We start from the raw sequence: 21857 nt of genomic DNA, 5'->3' as shown, positions 1-21857 counted from the left end.
TTATTGTTCGTGGGGTTCCAATTGTCATGGTTTTCATGGGTAAGCCAAACTACGTGTTTTGGTTCACAACAAAATGGAGCTTTCCATTGATGTTGTATAACTGAAACCTCAAAACCACAACTTCAAGAATCCATGAACATGTGTTTCTTCCCTAATCCACGAAACTTGTTATCCATGAATTAAAGAACTTTCACAGTAGTGAATCATAAGCATACATTTCATTTTAAGTCTTAAACCTAGCTTAGATTAATGATACAACTTATCTACTGCTGAAGCATAGAATTCTGTCTAGCTAATAATGGTACTTAAACCAAATGAAAAAGTTGTAAAAAACAAATACCCTTTAATGTCCTGAGGTTTTGGCTCATGAGAACGAACTCCAGCATTTTCCCTATGGACTCTGTCAAAATGATTGCATTGTATAGCATTATCCTTCATGAAATATTAGTCTCAGTATATAAAACTATAATTAACGTAACTCATGAATAAGTTTTAATCCAATCAAGTACAAAAAAAAGCATAAATTGCTTTGACAATTAAAATTCAATGAAATGAGTATAAAAATCCACAAATTCTTATCGAAGTAAAGAACATTTGCTTCAAAACAAAACAGCAGGAGCAGATAGCACCTTAGCAAGCCAAGGATAACATTAATTCAAGCTATGATAGATATTAATTGAAACCATGTTTAGGAACTTAGCTCCTAATTCAAGTATAGGTTAAGTAGACATTAAAATTGAAGGGTTATCTTTCTTTCCCCATAATATCTGCATTCAAATAAACCTGAACCAAAGTTAGTTGGGTCTTATATATTAACTGGTTAAATCAGCATCATTCATGCTTCCCACTCATAATGTTATGTTTCGTCCTATAACATTAAAAAGGTTAATTATCTCCCTTAGGTCACACATTTTAACATATTGTATATAGTAGTATATTTGTGATTCTGTAACATATATGTGAAATACGATCTTGTATTATTTTCATTGATGTTTTAACCCTGCATTATAAGATTTTCTTGTTTCTTTGATGTTTAACAAAAGCTTTAGAACTTTCATTACTAGAGAGTATCTTTTAGATATATCAAACAAGTATTCAGAATTTTCCACTGAACAAATTTGAGATATTTAGCACTGCACCAAACAAAATCAGCTCCTGGCTCAATCTTTTTTAATTGTTTACTTTTCCATTTTCACTTACCCATTAGATTTAGCTGACTGTGGGTCTATTATCATGGTATCTTGTGACTGTGTGTATTTTGAAATTGTGACCTCACTTTGGAAATTAGGTGTAAGTGCTTTGCGTAGCAGATGCTCTCTGAAGACTTTAAGTCCTTCATAAAACAAGGCTAGGATAAAAATAACAATACAGGCACCAACCATTTCTGTAAAAAAATTAAACAAAGAAAATTTCTTCAATTATTTCAAAAACATAGACAAAGTGTTTATTTACGAACTAAAAACTTATATGCCTCTATTTTGCAAAATTTACAGTGAGTCATTGTTGCAATTCATCATCTTAAATTTATATGATAATTCATGACTTAATAAATTATTACTTAAAATATATGACGTTATACAGAAAAGAATCAAACAAAACACTATGTCTTCTACACAGGCAAATATTTTTCACGTGAAATTCATGTTAATCGAGCTTCACATGAAATTCATGTAAAATTCCCACGAAATTAACATGATTTTCATGAGAAATTCACTAAACACGAATTTCATGTGAACATTTCGTGTGAATTTCACGTGAACGCTCCATTCATCAAAATTTCACATGAACTCTATCACTTAGTTAATTTGCTCAATTCAGGTGAAAATCATGTGAAATTCACATGAAATAATTTTGCCTCTGTAGTTTGAACACAGTATACAATGCATTTTTATTTTTTGTCATAAAAAGTACAGGAAAACTGAAGCAATGCTATCATGGTGTTTTCCCATGTATTTCAAAACATTCTCAATATCATTTAAAAATAGGCTTAATTCAATGTGGCTGCAGTGACTCTGAACTAGCCTATTGCATAACAACTAGTAAAATATAAGTACATATAAAATTCATCATGGGGTGAAAAAAAGATTGTAGAAGCTCTTTAAATTTAAAGCGTATTTGGCTTCATGATCTATTAACTACTACTTGTCAAAATTTAAGTATGAGTCTTTATAAAAATCAGACAGGAGGTGATTTGTGCATGTCAAAAATCCACCAAATTCAGTTTTATGTCTTGTGCAGAAACAGTTACTGATCACATAACCAGTATTGGATTTCATTTGGTTGTTGCACTTTTCAGATAAAAATTGTATAGATTGTACATGAAATTGACACTTTGCATGAATTATTGATCAGGTTTGATTAGGTTGATTTTAGTGGGAGATGAATGTATATTTTTCTCAAAAATGCAGATCTAAATAAGGAAATGATTATTGTAAAAATATAGCGTATGTAGATTGAAAAAAAAAACATTGTTTGTTTGGTGGATTTTTCTACATCTTGAGTCAATTTACCATTGGTAGTGTCTGAACTTTATATGGACTGATACTTAACCAAATTACTACTGGTACATATATCACAATATCATGTTTCTCTGCTATTGCGTTCTAATTATTAGATAGGAAGAGATAGGAAGAATCGTCCAAGGCTTTTTACTTCTTGTTACCTGATTATATTCTTTGCCTGAACACGGATGTGCTACCTTTTGTATTTCTAATTTGACTAAGGTAAATGATTATAACTGGTGGCCATGACCATAGTTATATGAAATGTCTATTGAGCATAACTTGAAAACATTTTAAATCAACTATAGTCTTTTTCATCTACCCATTATTCAAAGTTGTTGTTTACCAAATTATATACCTCTTGTAATACCAAGTTAATTGAAATTGACTAATTTTAAACATCTACTGTTTGATAAGAATATAAGAATTCTTCAATAAATGAGCATTTCAGAGACAACCCATGTAAGAAGAACTCCCATGCATCCATCTAATGAGCATTTCAGATACAACCCATGTGAGAAGAAATCCCATGCATCCATCTAAAGCGCATTTCAGAGACAACCCATGTGAGGAGAACTACCATGCATCCATGTAATGAGCATTTCATAGACAACCCATGTAAAAAGAACTCCCATGCATCCATCTTCTACTCGTATTTTTATATTGAGTTGGAAACATAAGGTCAAAATGGAAGTTGTTAGAAATAATGACCATTTTCTCTCTGATTATAAGTAGATCAGACTTGGCAAAACAGATTTTAATCTTGTCTCAGAGAATGGCATATATTGACATTATTCCCATTACGTTCAATTAAAATTTCTGATGGACCAAATGAATTTTTTTCTGCTACATGTATTGCCTTTATCAGCAACTTTTATTGTTTTTCTATTGTTTTATTTTTTTTCCATCTTGCCCACTACTGTGCTCCACTAGGAAATGACTTAAATTTCATTTACTTGTTGACAATTCCAACTCTATGTAATAAACTGGTGTAAGAACTTATTATTTTAGAAAGTTTTTATAGATCCTAAGTTTTACCTCCAGCATTTTTTACCAGTGCTTCTTTGAATAACACATATTCACAGGTACCAGTGTGGAAAAACATCTGAAAAGACACAGTAAAATACTATGATGTTATAACTTCAGTTTTTAAATTAACTGTGACAAATTTCATTGACATATGATTAGTAATGCACACTTCATATTCCTATCCATGCTCAAATCTGATTTTTAAAGCACCTCAATCCATCAAAATAGCCCATTAAAAAAAGAATGATTCCTTTTTCAATAGACTATTACTGATTGTCGAGGGAGAGAATGTCTCTCCTTCACATTCACAGAACAATGAATGTAAGGAAAATATATTTATAAAACGTAGTACAAGGTGTGCCATGTTTATGAACATTCTTTTACTTATGTCATTTTTGAAGCGAAATAAAACTGTGTCAAATGAAATATCTCTACTACAATAAAGAATTTTCACAATGTTGATAATTCACTTTAAAGACTGGAAAGTCTAGAACTTTGACAACTTTCAAATCAATGGTCAACTTGAGGATAATCATAATTTTACAATGAAGTGTCAATTGAAAGGTGGAGGTTTAGGACACATGTAAATAAACATCCAAAGGTCCAAGATCAGAAATTAGGGGTCCCGGACATCAGACCCCCCTTTATTTGAACTGTAGGCAATATTGCAAGAAAGGACGTAGGGTTATCTCCTTTGCAAAGAATTTATGCAGATCTGAATATGACACATAACTTCATTAACATCCATTAAACGTTGTGATTATAAAAACATTAACTGACACTTTGTAGGGTGTACATGTTTGGAAAAAGTTGCATCACATTTTTAATAACTTATTCATTGTAACAATAAAAGAAGGCTTTAAATACATGTATATCCATTATTTAAATTATTAAAAGAAAACATGACACCAATTCATTTTTTGCTGTTTTATTCTCAAATATACATTAGTATGGTGTGACAAGGACTTTTACACAAGAACGGAGACATCTTCACAAGTTACAAACATTACATGGAACAGAACCTTAAAACAGTTATTAAGTTATTAACCCTTCATGTAAAGAGGATGCAAGTTTCACTGATCGTGATTGGTAAATATATTGGAGGTCACAAGGTGTTCCCGAATACTATGTAAAACTCCTAATACATGTGCATTTATTGGCTTTCTTTGGTTTTTTTATTGCTTTACACCTAAGACACCTGTTGTTGTAAAGAAAACTTTATATACACTGATAAAAAAATCAAAGTTAAGTTTATACACAGGTACAGGATATGTAGAATCCTGGAATCCTTTTAAAAGAAACATTTAATAAATTCTAATAATAAATTCCCCTGAAGCCATAGTTGTCAAACATGAAGTTGAAGTCAGTCAAGTCTGAATGGCACTTCTTTATAAAACTTGGGCCAAAATATCATGTTGCTGTGATTGATTTAAAGAATGTGCAGATGGACACCAAGATAACTAAATACCTTCTGCTTTCAAAGTGGGAGGTGTAAAATCCAACATTTGAATGAAATTGAGATCAATAAGGAGTTCATTGATGCTTTAAGTAGTGCAAAACTTATAAATCTTTGTAGGGAAGTACGGAACATGCAAAAAGATTTAGGATCAAGATATATAAATGAAAAATCTTTTTAGGAATAAAAGGAAACATTTATAAATGTACTAGCAATAAAGGGCAAGTAAATATGATTAGGCCAAAAATATAATAGTCATGTTATCTGTTACCAGCGAGAAAAAATTAGGATAGGTAGGTAGGGAAATGTTCAAAAACATGTTACAATGAATTGGATTTTTTTGCCTTAACTCATGAAATCAGTGATATGTTTGTATCATATTCAATTTCACCAAAGCCTCTCAAGCTTTCCTTTGAAACAGAATAAAATGAATCCAACAAAGTTAATTACATGCTTACATAAGATTGATATAAAATGCTGAATAAAAACGTTCCAATAATTTTTATGAGTTGTGTCCCTTACCCTAGGTCTACCTCCTTAACTACCCATGTATGGGCAAAATCTGGAACTGTCTAAATACAATGTAAACGTGATCCTAACTTTAAGTATATCAGCACTTATATCCGATCAAATATTGAATTACTGATAATAAAATCACTACTGGTTTATGACCTAACAATAGTTTCTGTTTTGTGAATGTCCTTGAGATAATATCAGCATGCTCAATGCTTACCACTGAAAAAAATAATATTTGAACAGGTTATTTAACCAATATATCATTGACCTCTGAACTTATTAGATGCATGGTCATACCAGGGATGTACAAAGTATTTTAAGTAGCAAGAAAAAGCGAAAAAGTAACAGGCAGACTGATGAAAATTTGGCAAATGTTTACTTTTTTTTTAAAATAGAGTAGTCATCATAAGATGAACTAGTAGCTGTCTAATTTTGCTTATGGTTGACAGCTTCTATTAACATCCCTGCATACATGTAGTTTTTAAACCGAAATTATTTTTCATTTCATGAACTGACACACTGTAACTACTTGACCATTCAACTGCAAATCTCAAATACAATGAAAAACACTTCAAAGCGAAGTGTTAATTTACACAAAGTGGCAATTCACCAATAAATAGCATTACCTTAATTATACCAATTCATTTCCCCAAACCACATTTCATGTTTTAGCATCTTGTGTTCATGATCAGTTAAAAGTCAAGGATTCATAATACAGATTGTTTTGTTCTCATAAAAAGTAAATATAAATTACTTGTGAAAGTTTGGCAGTCTGCAATAGTGCAGAAAAGTCACTGGTTTGACAAATGCTCTTACAAAAGTCACAATATCAAACTAGTCTCTGATAACATTTACATAATATGATACAAGTTTAGGCATGCAGTCTCCTATGTGCACATTGCCAAAGATATCGAACCATATAACATTACATTTCCACAATTTAATCATAGTAAAGAAATATGTATTTATCATCTTGCTTAGCATATAATATTTTTGTAAAATTTTCAGAATTTGAATGATTTTCCCACATAGAGTTGAAAAGTATTCATTCAACCAAAATGTAAAAAATATCCTGTAATTATTGCTGATACATGTAGACACAATACAGGTACCTCATTTTGAAGTGTCTAATGAAGAAACAACCTTCTAGTTTATAGAGGTGAGGGAAGGACTTAAGATTAAATTTGAAATCAAGGGCTAGAAGAAGTCATTAGAAAATATAACTTGGATAAACAATAGGTCCTCTTATAAAATTACAAAACTGAAGTAAAACCAGAGGCTCACGTGAGCCTGTATCGCTCACCTGGTTTAATTACTTGCTAAATATTTCATATAATTTTGCGTAAATTTACAAGGAATTTTCCTTAGATGAAGATTTTCTTGCAATTTAAAGCATTGGTAAACAGGAATTATTGCATGGGACAGGTTGGAAAGGGGACATAATGCATAGTTTGCAACCCCAACATACTAAAATCCGGAACCAGGCCTTTAAAAATGCAGAAATTGCCATTGTTTTGCGGAATCCATGAAATTTCTGCAAAACACAGCGTTTCTTAGCCTCCAACATGATTACCTTGCTAAAAAACTAATCTTATTAAACTAGGCATTTCACATCCAGTTTTGTATGGAAATATAGTTTACAAGGCACATAAATGCAAACAATGTCCATCAAATCTTAAGAATTATTTAAATAGACTGATTCATAAAGGATATAAATTCGACATTGTTGTCAGATCATTAAATCTTGTCTTTGTAGGAAAAAATATTGATACTCTTATTAGATCATTACATTATAACTTAATCATTCATATTTTAGCATTTTAGTCATTGCACAACTTCTTGCTAGACCAACATAGTCTATGATGTTGCAGTTCTAAATCCTTTGGAAGTTTTGTAACTGATATTTTTTGTGTTGGGAGGCTTGAAGATTTGTCATCCTTATTTGTGTCCTGAGCTTGCTTTCAGTAACTGCGAGCATTCATTGTTTATACCTCATTTGTTTGTCTTCTATGTTATTGTTAGTAGTTAGACACACAGTAAAAATCAACCTGAAATACATCCAATTCATTAGAAAAGTACCTCAACAACTTTGTATTTATTTTAGCCTTTGACCGTATAGAGGGGGAGGGTTTGGATCCAACAAAACTAGTTTAACCCCGCTGCATATTGTTTGCGCCTGTCCCAAGGCAGGAAATATAGTCACTGGCATGTAGTTGTCTTTTTTTAAAACATTTTAGTTTCTTACCATAAATGATAAACTGATATAGTATTGAGGAAGGGCCGGACCTTTTTCGGGATGCTAGGATCAGAGGTTTTTAAGCTCAGGATTTCAGGATTTCTGAGAATTAAGCCCGGGATTTCGGGAAATAAATCCACCGGGAATCGGGATTTTAGCAGTTTTTAAGTTCCTTTGTTGTTCAGGATTTCGGGATTTAGTAAAAATAAAGTCGGGATTCCGGGATCAGACCCCCTCCAGCCCCCCCTTAGTATTGTGTTCACTGATTTATCCACTTTGTTTTTATCGGGGCAATTTAGAGCTTGCTACATGGAGGAAATTTCCCACTTGTTGAAGATCATGTGGCGACCTCTAGATGTATATTTTCTCGAGCGGAAACTTTGGTTAAGTTAAGATCCACAGTGGCAGCCATTTTGAAATGGCAAAAGAATCACAAGCTTTCATCTCCTCATGCCAACGATCATTTGTTTCCAGTTTTGTTTCATTTGGTCAAGCGGTTTCCGAGAAAAAGATTTTTACATGTTTTTCTCATAGGGTCCAATGTTAAACTAAGATCCTCGGTGGCGGCCATCTTGAATTTCTGATCGCCACCAAAATCACAAACTTACATCCCTTCATAAAAGTGAACATTTGTGTCAAGTATTGTTTAATTTGGTCAAGCGGTTTCCGAGAAGAAGATTTTTACATGTTTTTCCCATAGGGTCCAATGTTAAACTAAGATCCTCGGTGGCGGCCATCTTGAATTTCTGATCGCCACCAAAATCACAAACTTTCATCCCCTCATATCAGTGAACATTTAATAGTGTCAAGTTTTGTTTAATTTGGTCAAGTGGTTTCCGAGAAGAAGATGTTTACATGTTTTTCCCATAGGGTCCAATGTTAAACTAAGATCCTCGGTGGCGGCCATTTTGAATTTCCGATTGGCACCAAAATCACCAACTTTCATTCGCTCATATCAGTGAACATTTGTGTCAAGTTTTGTTTAATTTGGTCAAGTGGTTTCCGAGAAGAAGATTGAAATGTAAAAGTTTACGGACAGACGACGGACGACGGACGGACGACGGACGGATGGACGATGGACGCCAAGTGATGGCAAAAGCTCACATGGCCTTTGGCCAAGTGAGCTAAAAAAGGAAAGTCCTGTATGCCCAAATAACCCTTTAAAACCATCAGTAACCAGGGTGTGGATATTGGACAAAAGACAAGAAAACACATGCAGTAGCTACATATCAAATTCAAATTATGCAACCATTCTCATTTAAGTTCTAAAAATTTCTGCTCTAAAAAAGGTTCATGGGACAAATGTTGTATGGACAGCAGTCAATTTCATGACCTTTAGGATACCTTTAGGTGTAGGGCATGATATAAAATAAACTTAGGGCAAGATAATTCTGTGACCAACCCCAAACATCTCTCAGGCCAAATCCAACATTTAAGTCCTTTATAAAGGTTATACACATTCCCAGGCTCACATCACAAAAACAAGGTACCAGCACATTGTAACAACTTTATAACTAGTTTACCCTAATTTACTTATACAAACATGTAAGGGTCAGACTGTCACAGAAAATTGTTATAACTATATATCTTCAGCAAAATGACTTAAAAAAACAATGTGATTTAACATTTGAAAATAAGGCATCTCATTTATTTTGAAGTATACAAAAACAGACTTTTATTGTATTCGCTTAATATATATAATGAGTGACTGCATGTATGTCTTAATGTATGTTTCAGACTTCCAAATTTTTTCTGAAAAGTAGCATTATTACCGGAACTTCAAAATATTGCCATATAATTCAAACATATAGTCAGTGTTTTTGGTACACAGTTTCTTACAGGTAAAAAAAGGTATAAAGGAGTAATCAAGGGAACCAAGGTTATAGCAGTAATCAAAAGAATGTAATCCAGGGACAAAGACCAGACATGGAAAACAGACATACACAACAAAGAACATAAAGTAACTAAAATCATACATACACAGTAACAAAAGTAAATGAGCAACTCGGACTCCACTAAAAACTGTGAGCATGGACCTGGTGCAACGGTAGGGTAAGCGTCCTCTGCTTTTCTAGAAACCACCGCTGAGTTGCTCATAAAAAGTCAAGTCCGGGGTAGACAAACGAGGGAAGGAAAACTATGACCCATTGAATAAACTAATATTGATAAACTAATCCTATATCTATATTTGCTCCTCGAGCCAAATATATATTTCAATTTCTACAGAGATGTTCTGAGAACAAATGCTCCACATATCACTCTAAATCATTCACTTAATCAGACAAGGAGAGAAATTAACATTCATCAAAATGTAATTTAGGGGACATATTACAAAGCAATCAGATACTACCGGTAGTCTATCTGGGCAAACTGAGTAACTCCCTTCTCACTGATAATAACTGATGAATCAAAATTACCGGAAAAGTGCCACAACAACCATGGTAATGCTCCGACCAAAGTCACATGCCTTAGATTTTGTTCATTAAACTGACTACCGGCACAGGAGGCTGTATTAATGTAACTGTTTATCTCAACCTTGTTTCATCAAACATTATTTACACATAAGTTAATACTTCTTTGTTAGCCAAGTTAATCTAGATTGTACATTTGTCTCGGGAACAGATTATCTTCAAACTGGTTATGGGATGTTTGCTAAGTGGGTAATGCCATATAGGTTAACTATTGTTTGTCTAAATGAATTAATTCTGTATCTGTCTTCGCATTTCAGATTCTTTTCATACTCAAATGTTGACGTTTGTCTTACACAGTTGATAAAAGTCAACATTATTCTTACTTTTATCTGTAACTATCTTGAATGACGGGTAAATAGCTGAAGATTAAAACCTTTTTTGCTTGAAAGTAAAAGGCCATAAGCCAAGGAATCTTTATAAGCATATCCATTAGGCTGCACCACTTTACATGCCTAAAAATTTGGTTCATTTAGAAAAGTTAATGCTTGACACATATTCAGGATGCATCGGTTGTCCTACATTTAGATAACAAATAGTCTTTCATTAAATTAGCTTGAACTTTGGTACATGTATAGAGCATTGTGCAGACTGTAATTGCAATACAATGTAATACATGTATTACTTTAAAATTAACTTCAAGTTACAAAAATCCAGTCTAGATTTGAATAAATGGGGTTCATTTTGTTTAGAAAACTTTAACTTCACTTTACTTGCAGAAACGTTTATAAGTATAAAAGTAGTCAACAAACAAATACTTTATGAACAAAGTCCGACTACATCCTCATACACATTCAGGCCTCAATTCACAAAGAATGCCGAAATTATCTACAAAGTCAGCTGTACCTCAACCTGATGGTCAAGACAATAGCACAAAATCATGACTTTGAAAACATCATTGTAACATATTTCTTTTGAGGACTTAATAATATTCCCCAATGGACATAAATGTCACTGGTTGAATAAAAAGTACCTTTAAGCACTATGAAACTGCTAAGACAGAGGAAACAATAAAATTAAAAATACATATTCCTTAATCTTGTCAACTTTAAAGTCTCAACAACATTAGGACAAACATCAAGTTTCTTAAACTTCAAGCTTTTTCCACTATATACTCCCTAATAAATTATGGATTAACATGAAAATTTAAGACATAATGACAATATCACTAGTATTATAGCACTTAGCCGTTAAATTACAATTATATACATCAAAACATGAGAGGCAAACAAGAGCTTAAGATAGGGTGGTATGGTATAAACAACCATCTTAAATCAGTTCCTCCATACATGTTAACTGGTAGGAAGGTTCAATTCCCTGACCTCAATGACCCAGTTCTTCTTTGTGAATGAAAGAAATGTAGATGGGCTGGTAGAAAAATTCCTTAAGATATAAAATAAGGATAATTTAGGTTTACTTCTTATGCACCACCTGTTTTTTTTCAATGCTTCATAACATCTATCTGGCTAATTATATAACTTAGAACAAAAGCAATGTTAGTTTGTACTTTGGACTCTTAAATGATGAAAATAAAACTGAGTTAAAATTAAATGCAGCTAAATAAACTCCACTTTTATCTTTGAATTTATAATACTGCATTACAATTTCACAGAGGTCAATAACCTTGATCTAACCAGACGAATGTGTACAGATATATTTTGTTTAAAATGTTATAGCAAACAGAAATTAATATGTGGTTTTTCATATAACAACTGTTCTTAGCAGATATAGATTATAAAGAATGAACTTTAGAATTCAAAATTAAGGGAGAAAACTCTGTAAATGACACTGAAATACAATAGAAACTATTGAGTATTCAATGTGAATTATCTTCTAGGAACAGACAGGTTTAAATAAATGGTTCATTAAGACCCGTTAAACGTTTTAATAAAAAAAAAGTATTAAAATGTGTAGCCTATTTGGGGATGTAATACATATTACAGAATAAGTATGATTCTTATAACAACAGCTACTTAACATCTAGAATTCATAGGGTATTATTATAAAGAGATCGAAATACACAGATTTCTTTGTTTATTTCATTAGTTCTCACTAAACAGAACGAGGGGCAAAATGGTTCTGTGTTTCTGGTATCAAATGAATAATGGTCTGTTGTAGATTTATTTTTATAATAAGTCTGAGATACTTGTATGAATTTTGAAGCAATGTTACTTCACTTTACACATGAGTAAAAACATGTGATCCATAAATATCAAAATTTATAAAAATCAAGTCTGAAGCATTTCAGTAAACATATAATTGTTTTTCACAAATTCAAACTTTTACAAGTCAGAAAAAAATCACTTGACCACAATAAAATACCATACATGTACATGTATATAAAATCCTTTAAAAAAAGAATGAAATTTTGAAATAATTCAATTTGAATTCTTTTAGATACAGTGTCATATATCAATATATATAAATATGAATATCTTAAAGGATGTCAAAAAATGTCCAGACGACTAAAATTAAAACTGTGTGCAAATTCACGGCCCATGACTCAGCAAAAATATCGACCTCCAAAACACAATTGAAATTAAAGTCATCTAGATATACGTGAACATGTAGCTATTAACCAAACACAATGTCAAATCTTAAAAATACATAAAAAAAGTATGTATAACTGAAAATCTGATTAAGAAATTCAAGTTCAAAGGACACGATACAGCCAAAAATCATTTAATCAGAACAAAATTAGATGTGAAACTGTAATTGGATCTCATCTAGAAAAAAGTAATGTATGTAATAGCTCAAATGACGTCTTGAAAAGTTTGGACAATTAGTGTGAAGGACAGACTAATTGTAAGGACCTAAAACCATAGCCTGCTTCAGCTTTCATGGGTAGGGCTAGGGCACTACATGTAATTACCTGCATTCCCATCATTCCATCTCCACATCCCATTGACATGTTCCCCATGTTCATATGCATATTGTGGTTCATGTTATTATGATTCATGTTCATGTGACCTGAGTGATCCATTTCTGTTGATCCATGGTTCATGTGATTCATGTGATTCATTGTTGTCATATCATGATTATGATGTGCATGGTTCATCTGTGTGGTCATATCCATTTTCATTGTAACTTTAGCTGAATGACGAAGTTTGATTCTAGAAATCTACAAAAAGAAAAAAGAAGCATGTTTAAAAAAGTTGTACCCTAAAAAAAAAGCCATTGTTTGAATCTTTAAAACTGTTGAGGTAAAAATAAACTTTACTCTTAAGAAATCTCACAACATACACACAAATGACACAAAGAAAACAATATTTAACCCCTGTCTCTTGTAAGCATTAAAAATCATATCATTTCATTCACAAACAAATGATACTTAACCTTTCTATTAATTTCAGTAAAATCTATTAAACTCTAAAAGTAATATTTGGAAAGATCGATGGACAAGCAGGACAGTTCCTATATATTCAAAACTTAGTGTGCTGGAATATGATTACAAAGTAAAATGGTAAAGTAAGGCCAAGAGAAAATGTATGTCTGTTTAATGTTACAATAAATGGAAAAATTGAGTAGTTTCATGTAGGTAAAATCATCATTTTATTAAAAAATATTTTGGGAGAAATAGTACTTAACTAAAAATTGATTGTTAAGTAGCAGCATTTCATAAAAAAATATACCAATAAAATGTGCTAAGGCATGCAGTAAGACAGAATACTTGGTAGATAGGGTAACCTTCAACAGACAGGTTTTTTTCTCAGGCCTAAAAATACAGCCATGTTTCTCCTCAAGAATTATCAGCAAAGATATCAATAGAATTTAACTAACAGGTAAAACACCAAATCTAAAATGCATTGTTCCCTTATAACCTATTAATGCTTAATCTTCAGTGAAATTTACATACAGTATGATCACAAGGGAGATGGCACAATAAGCCAAAAACATAAAATTAGTCCATTTCCTTAAGGAACATGATAAAGCACTGGTGCATCTAAACATTAAAATATCTAAGCCAGAATGTGGATATAATTCCTTTAAAAAAGTCTTATAGGTCAATCAATCATCTTGTTGAACTTGTTTACATGAAAGTCTTAAACTACAATTCATTTTTCTTTAAAGTTAATTTGGCAACTGACTGATATTTCTTGAATATGAAACAATTTTTGGGCAACATAAAGTTAATTGATATTTAAGATCTTCCCTACATGGGAAGATAAGACCTTATTATTTTTCTTCTGTTTATTTTTTTCTTTCCGTCATTTATTTTGACATAGCCTTCCATCATCATTTTTCAAGATATTGTTAACAAATTTGGACAATCAATTGACCTCAATCAGAACTTCTAAAGTATGACCCTGTTAAGGATTTCATCATTCACTTTATTTATTGGCATTTTTAACATGGTCATCATGTACTATAAGCAGATTTTAATGTACACATATTCTTTGACAGACATAATAACAAAACCTTGCATTTTAATTTTAGAAGTATAAATAAATATTTTGGTTCACAAAAAAATCATAATACTTTAAGCACAAATGAAAGAAATATCATTTAATATTAAAAATCTTTTAAATGAAATGATTATACAATAACATATTATAACCTTGACATATTTTATAATGAATTAAAAAAATTCACAATTTTTACTGAAAAAGTTTTAAAACCCTATGCTACAGTAGGTCAACCGAAAATATATTGTGTAATATATGCATTCAAGTCATGTTTAAATCACTAGATGTAAATAAATACTACTAATGTTAGCCCTTACTAGCCAAACATTAGTATTAACCATATCATAACCAAATCCAGCAGTGAAATGTTTGTATAGATGAAATTGTATGCACTAAGTAGTTTCTTAGAAAAATACATGTACCATCATTTTAATGGCATCTAATGGTACATACATGTATACAGTGCCTAGAAAAATTACATTAAAAAAAGATTGCAGGAAGTAGCAAAATATTCAAGAAAACTTAACAAACACTGAACTTAATCACTGTGTTTGAAAATAAAATACTCTATTTAGTGCACTCTTAGTTCCTCTGTAAGAACTTCCACCAAAAGTTTTTAAAAATCAGTGTTACATTTGTTAACTGTCCAGTTCACAAATAACATTTCACCAAACACTTTACCTTGAGTTCAAAAGTGAAATTTACACATAAAAATGATCAGCTGTTTGTAAACAAATTATTTCTTAATGACATGAAAACATTCTAAACCACGCTTCAGGCTTCACGATTTTAAGTGACGTCTCAATAAACCATATATGGACAATTTGTGACCACAATCTATATCATTATGACTATGATAATACCGGAGTATCTAACATTTATAAACAAATATAATTCTTTTTTTTTAACTATCAAAAACAGTATAAAAAGATAATTTAATCCATCTTTTCTCATACAGCTACTTTTTCAAAGAAAATGTGTCATATGATGATGTTGTGAAGATATTAGGTGTGGATCTAGAGATTTTGGAAAGGGGAGATCCAGGCTATTATTTGATTGTTTTGGTCAACATCTTGAACAAAATCAACAAACATTTCCAATAAAAGGGGGGCTCCTACCTCAGGAACCCTCCCTGTGGATCCCTTGCTGGAAGGCATCCATTTACATGTTCATAATTAATGACATATGAAATTGTGAAATAAAAGACAACCTAAAAGATACAGTTGTACCTAAAAACAGAATGTAAAACACTTACTTAGCTCATGCAGGTCATTATACATGTAAAAATTGAGTACAAAGATGTAGCATTGATTATATTAATTAGATCTACATGTTTCTACGCATATACATAAGTCCAAATCTAGCAAATTTTCATTTTTTAAATTTATTTCACTTAATGACTTAAAGTACATATTTATATAATTTCAATTAAAACATGTACACAGTTTTTCACATTTGAACCATTGTGAAAATTTAATTAAAGGTAAAGAAAATATTTACTAATCTTACAGAAACCAAAAGTAATATAAACTGAAAATGAATTACCTTGATGAGATAATAGCAACCCTTAGGATTAACAAATGAATATTATAAAGTTTAAACCTAATCTGTCAAATACATTTTATATGCACTGAAACAAAATGAAAACTTATTTTTTTCAATGTACAAAAAGGCAATTCCATTTCCTTTTTTATTAGTTAAGATACATTTTACTTATCCATTACAAAAAACTTGTAATAGATCAGTCTTCAAGACAAGCAAAATTAACATACCTGTTTATATCTCAAATGTTTAACGACTGCTGTGTTCACCTGGACCAACTTATTGACAGGTGACTATCACCTGAATTTTATACCAGGAAGAATTATCTCCCCTTTTTATTTTTAAAGTTTTATATACTTTGGCCTTTAATGTCATATACAAGAAAAGATATGGGTTGTTTGTGTGTAACAAATGTTTTCATACACATTGATAAAGTACGTCTACATGTAAAAATGTACAGACTGCACGTACCAATTTGTTGAAAAGTCTTTTTCTTAAAGTCGTTCGTATTTTCATTTGTATAATACTAAATGAAGTTTAATTAATTGCCAAAAGTTAAAAAAAACATTATTTTTCTACATGTAATTCAGGCTTAAAACAAAATAAAAAATTTTCAATAATCAGTGGGTTATGTTCAAAATACATGTAGTTCTTTGATTGCATGATAAAAAAAGCCAACAACGTTCACATTGATTTTAGTGCAAGTATGAATCCTCATTAAAAAATCAAACATATTTCCAAGACCAAATCATGTCAAAACTGAGTCAGCAAAAATTGTTAAAAAATACTTTGGAATTCAAGGCAGGATGGAATAAATATTGGAGACCACTAATCATAAATCACAATTGATGTATATATATATATATGATAGATTGTTATATGTAATTTTCACCTAATTGTACATAATCTTATACAGCTGTCAACAAATATTTGACACATTTTTCTTTACATAACATGCATGCTCTTTGCTATACTACATACAATGTGTATATGTACATTTGTATATGTACATCCTTTAATGCTTCGATCAATAATAACTTTTACAGTTTATGAGATTTTTCATAATTAATGATGCTCATAATTTACAGTTTCTACCTACAGTTTTAAAACATACTGAAATTGATCAAAATAAAAAATCATGCCAGTATTTTTTAATTATGTTTGTCAATTCTTAACAAAGCCCACAAAATTTAGTAATTTTTGAGTACACTGTACACAAATTTAATTACCCAGCATCAGTTTGGTATCTCTTAAATTATATTAATATCAATTAACACTGCATTGAGCAATGAGACAAAAGAACTTCTTAATGAATTCTCACCAGGGTGAAAAAGACATCAATTTACGCTACATTGAGTGATGAACAAAAGAACTTCCAAAAAAAAGGCATGTACATTTTGGCAAACACACCAGCTTCAAGCCTTGGTAAAAATGGCATATTTTTTATTCATACACCCTGGTACCTGTAATCATTAGAGTATCTTAAAAAGTTGTTTAAAGTACAGTTGCTATCAACCACTCAGAATCCTAGCTTCTAATATAAGGTGTAATTAGGCTACAAATACATGTATATCATTATAATCAATAATCAAAATGGTTTAAAACTTACAAAATGAAATATGTATATACTTTAAAAATAAATATTCTCAATATTTACATTTAATAATGCTATAAATCAGTCTGAAGTATGATGTATAGAAAATGCATGATCAAGCAACTAGTCTATTTAACATTTTGCACATTTCAATGTTTTATTTTTAAAGTTGGACTTTGATTCACTCTTTCTAGATAGAGGTCGAATACTAGTAATTTAATCAAGCATGTGCTTTGGTATAAGTGTGTTTTATGTAACCCTTACCTATAATACAATGGTAATAGACAGCTACAATGTACATGTATGTAAAAGCATATACATGTTTGATTTTCCTGTAACAAAAGTGGCACTTCAATTTTTGTTTTATAAAGTCGCATTTTCATGTACTACATTTACTCAAGGCTAATTTTTCATAATCTAGTCATACTTTTTGATCTCACACACATTCAGGGGGGCAGAATTGAGGCAAGATTGGTTCTGGTAAAATATACTTCATATCAGTTACATTTTGTACATATACATGTATCAGGAACTGAAGGCTCTAGAGAGCCTGAATCGCTCATCTGGTCAAAAATAGTCTTTATAGCTTTCTAAAGCTGGACTTTTGACCTCACCATACTATTGTCACAAGAATCATTTTATCAATACAGAGCATCTTAGTTATCCACCCGGTTTTTGTATTATAAAATAAATCTCTAATTGTCATCTTTTCTCTTCAAGGGCAATAACTCCAACATTGAACAACAGATATTTATGAAAATTTCAGCATAGGTCGGCCTAATCATGATGATCAATTTTCCCCCAGATAATTAGGCTAAACCCTTTGGTTTTCAAGTTATATAAACAAGTCTTCAATACTTATTAGTGGTAGCCATGTTTCAACAGATAAAAAGACTGTTAAGGATATCCTAACAAACATTCATGCAATGTTTGGTTACAATCCATCCTACAAGTTGTCTAAGACTAAGGGGAGATTTAAAAAAAATCCATTTCAGGACCCATAACTCATACATTTGTCAACGGATCTTTTTGAAAATTTCGGCATTCAGGTACATGTAGGTAATCCCATCATGCTGAACAATTTTAAGCCCTGCCAGATTTTAGCTAAACCCAACTGTTTTTGAGTTATTTGCATAATTCTTCAATTGGACCCCTATGGTCAATTTTTAGAAACAGTGGCCATGTTTCAGCATAGGTCCATCCCATCATGCTGAACAGTTTTACCCCTACCAGATTTTAGCTAAACCGCACTGTTTTTGGGTTATTTGCATAATTCTACAATTTAACCCCTATTGTCTATTTTTAGTAATGGCGAACATGTTTTTTGCCCGTTAAAAAATCCCCACAAACAGGATCATTAATATACCCTAAGGAACATTCATGCAAAGTTTGGTTACAATCTAATGAGTAGTTCCAAAGAAGAAGATGTTTAAAAAAGTTAATAGACGACAGCAACAGACACATAGTGACGGCAATAGCTCACATGGCCCTGTCGGCCAGGTGAGCTTAAAAGTTGGAGATTCAATTATAATAATTTATTGCCTGCCGCCACAACAATAAAATACCATACAATCATTCTTAGTCTAATTACCTGTAAATTGTCTATTTAAATAACACTATAACAAAAAGAGTTGAAAAAGATAGTACTTTCTGTTTATCCACTACACCTTCATTTCATTCATTATAAAGCTAAGACAATGTAGCTTTTGAGGATATAATTTTATGAAAGTAAAACAAACAAAAAATATCTCAAATGATCATCAATCTAGTTATCATTCTAAATTTTAGGATTGAAAATTGAAAAGGGCCATAATTCCCAAACTGGTGAAATGAAACTTTCACCTGTAAACTTGACCTGTAACTTCATAGTTTTAGTTTTTAAAAAGACTGAGTTAGGGAATTTTAAAATACCTTGATATAAAAGTGACGTAAGCACAATCACTAACAAGGTTACACTATATTTACTGCATGTAATCATCCTTTTTGGGGGGGGATGACCGGTGACATAATGGATAGCATGCTGGACTGTGGCGGCAAGTGGGTTGAGCTCATAAATATTACACACCATTTTTTCACTGTGAATTAGAAAAGATGTTGTGCACCACTATTTACAGAAGATAATTCCAAGTATAACAAGTACATTAGAATCTAGCAGTGTGCATCTCATTTTCCTATATCATCTGCAGTTCATCTGTTAATCTGGACTGCAGCGTTGAGGTGGGTGGTGCCGTAAGGGAATGAGTTTGTATTTCATTCAATTTGCAGTTGAAATAATTAATTTTATAGAGGATATCAAGAAAAAGACAAGTCAAATACAATCAATCATCAATAATGAACAGACGCACTTGGACTACCAATATTGGGAAATATTTTATCTGACTTCGGATAATTTTTTAGCCATCTTTTTGATAAATTTGAAAACTAAAGGCAAATAATATCACTGAAGAGTCATGTATATACATGTATAATCTGAAAAAGAATGTTGTGGTGTCTTCTCCAAACAAAGTCCAATTTACGCCATCATCTTATAAGTGTACAAGTATTAATACAGTTCATTTTTAAGTATCATTCAATCTTTTCAATCCTTGAAGTGACATGTGGCACAAAAATAGAAAGTCACACCTAACAATTAAAATTTTGTCACCTAACATGCAATTTATAAAATTTGATCTCTTGTTATAAGTTTTATGGTCAAAATATGTGGACTGTTGAATACTTAAGAAACTTTCACCAATACATCAGGTTACATCTCTTCTTTTTGAAGCTTTAAAATGCAGTAAAAACAAATGCTAAACAAAACCTTTCAAAGACCCGCAAGTTATTTGATCAGAACTCCTTGGACATTATTAAAAACTTACTTTTGATTTTGGTAAAACACAACATTCTTCACTGAACCCAGAACTGTTTGACTGATAAAGTTACAAATATTAGGAACACTTTTGCCGGCTCCCACAGATGAAATTATCCTTAATTACATTTAGCAAAAATGGTACATGTACAAAATGTAAATGACATGAAATCCATGATTCACTCGCACTTAAGGCAAATGCCTTTCTCATACATTTTGTATCATTTTTATGTTCAAAGACATATTTCCATGTAACTATCACTGTTCTAGTAGCCTTCAAATCCAATATCTTTTTTTGGTTTACATGTAGTATAAAATGTTTGTAATGTTAATTGTATATACACAACGTGTATATTCTGACTTTAAGTAAAGATAACTTACTTATAACAGTAAACCCGTTTCCACAAGATTTAACATAGATGGCATAAGTGAAATTTGTCTATTGGAGCTCTTAAAATAATATTTGATACAAAATTACATTTTGAACATGTACATGTATGGTTCTTTGGCAGAGTATCAGGTAGGTTTTATCAGACTTACATGTATATTTGCACTGATTGGAAAAACATTATGTGACGAATGTCAAGACAGCCATAACAACTACAACTACAAGTCAAGATGATCACCATACATGTACATCATAACATGTTAGTCAAAACTAACAAAAGTAATATGTACATTTTGTAAGTTCATAAACATGTACTTACTCCTATGTAATATACACTAAAGTATACAAGAAGAGAAATAAAAATAACACAAAAAGCAGTTTGTTTACAGGACAGCACTTTAAACTTATGCGAGAACATCTACATTGTACATGTGTTGAAGATCTGACTAAATTAAGTCTCTTTACCTGTCAAAATAAAGATTTACACCTTTGGCTTTGAAAATTGTACTTCTATGACTATGAGTCCAGTTATTGTCTTTGGTTCAACATATATTCAAATCATTAGTCAGGTCATATGTATAAATCACTTCTTAAACTACGGTAAGTACGAAAATTTACTTAAACACGGAGTCAGATTTATGTTTTTATCTACATCGAATTTCATATGCCACACATTACAGAATCCATCTGTCAAACTCATCGAAGTGTGACTAGCACTTGGGCGCTGTTTCGAACATAGTAACATATTTACTCTTTTTCCAAACAGACAATTGATTGATCAATAGTGTAATATAGGCGTATACTTAATTATCTTTTTTAACAATTAAAATAGTATTTTGCTCTCCAAATAATAGATTAATAGATACGAAACAT

The 21857-nt window shown here is 31.4% G+C and overlaps 1 protein-coding gene across 8 annotated transcripts in view; it reads right to left on the bottom strand.

The window, feature by feature from the left end:
* The window catches only part of LOC148611611 (high affinity copper uptake protein 1-like), a 28216-nt gene extending 6474 nt beyond the window's left edge, over positions 1-21742 (bottom strand). Inside the window, exons 1-5 of one of the 8 annotated variants that reach the window (XM_088592331.1) lie at positions 21450-21742; positions 13079-13327; positions 3540-3606; positions 1201-1384; positions 341-400 (exon numbers count right to left, since the gene is read on the bottom strand). In XM_088592331.1, the coding sequence (XP_088448457.1) occupies positions 341-400; positions 1201-1384; positions 3540-3606; positions 13079-13288 (521 nt within the window). In that variant the 5' untranslated portion in view covers positions 13289-13327; positions 21450-21742. The other 7 variants (XM_088592326.1, XM_088592327.1, XM_088592332.1 and 4 more) reach the window with 7 other exon arrangements.
* Between the last annotated feature and the right edge of the window lie 115 nt (positions 21743-21857).

The sequence above is a fragment of the Perna viridis genome, chromosome 7 (assembly GCF_037379345.1).
Source record: "Perna viridis isolate PV_CMFRI_1.1 ecotype Kerala chromosome 7, ASM3737934v1, whole genome shotgun sequence".
In the NCBI taxonomy this organism is placed as follows: domain Eukaryota; kingdom Metazoa; phylum Mollusca; class Bivalvia; order Mytilida; family Mytilidae; genus Perna; species Perna viridis.
This window is presented reverse-complemented; position numbering and strand designations above follow the sequence as displayed.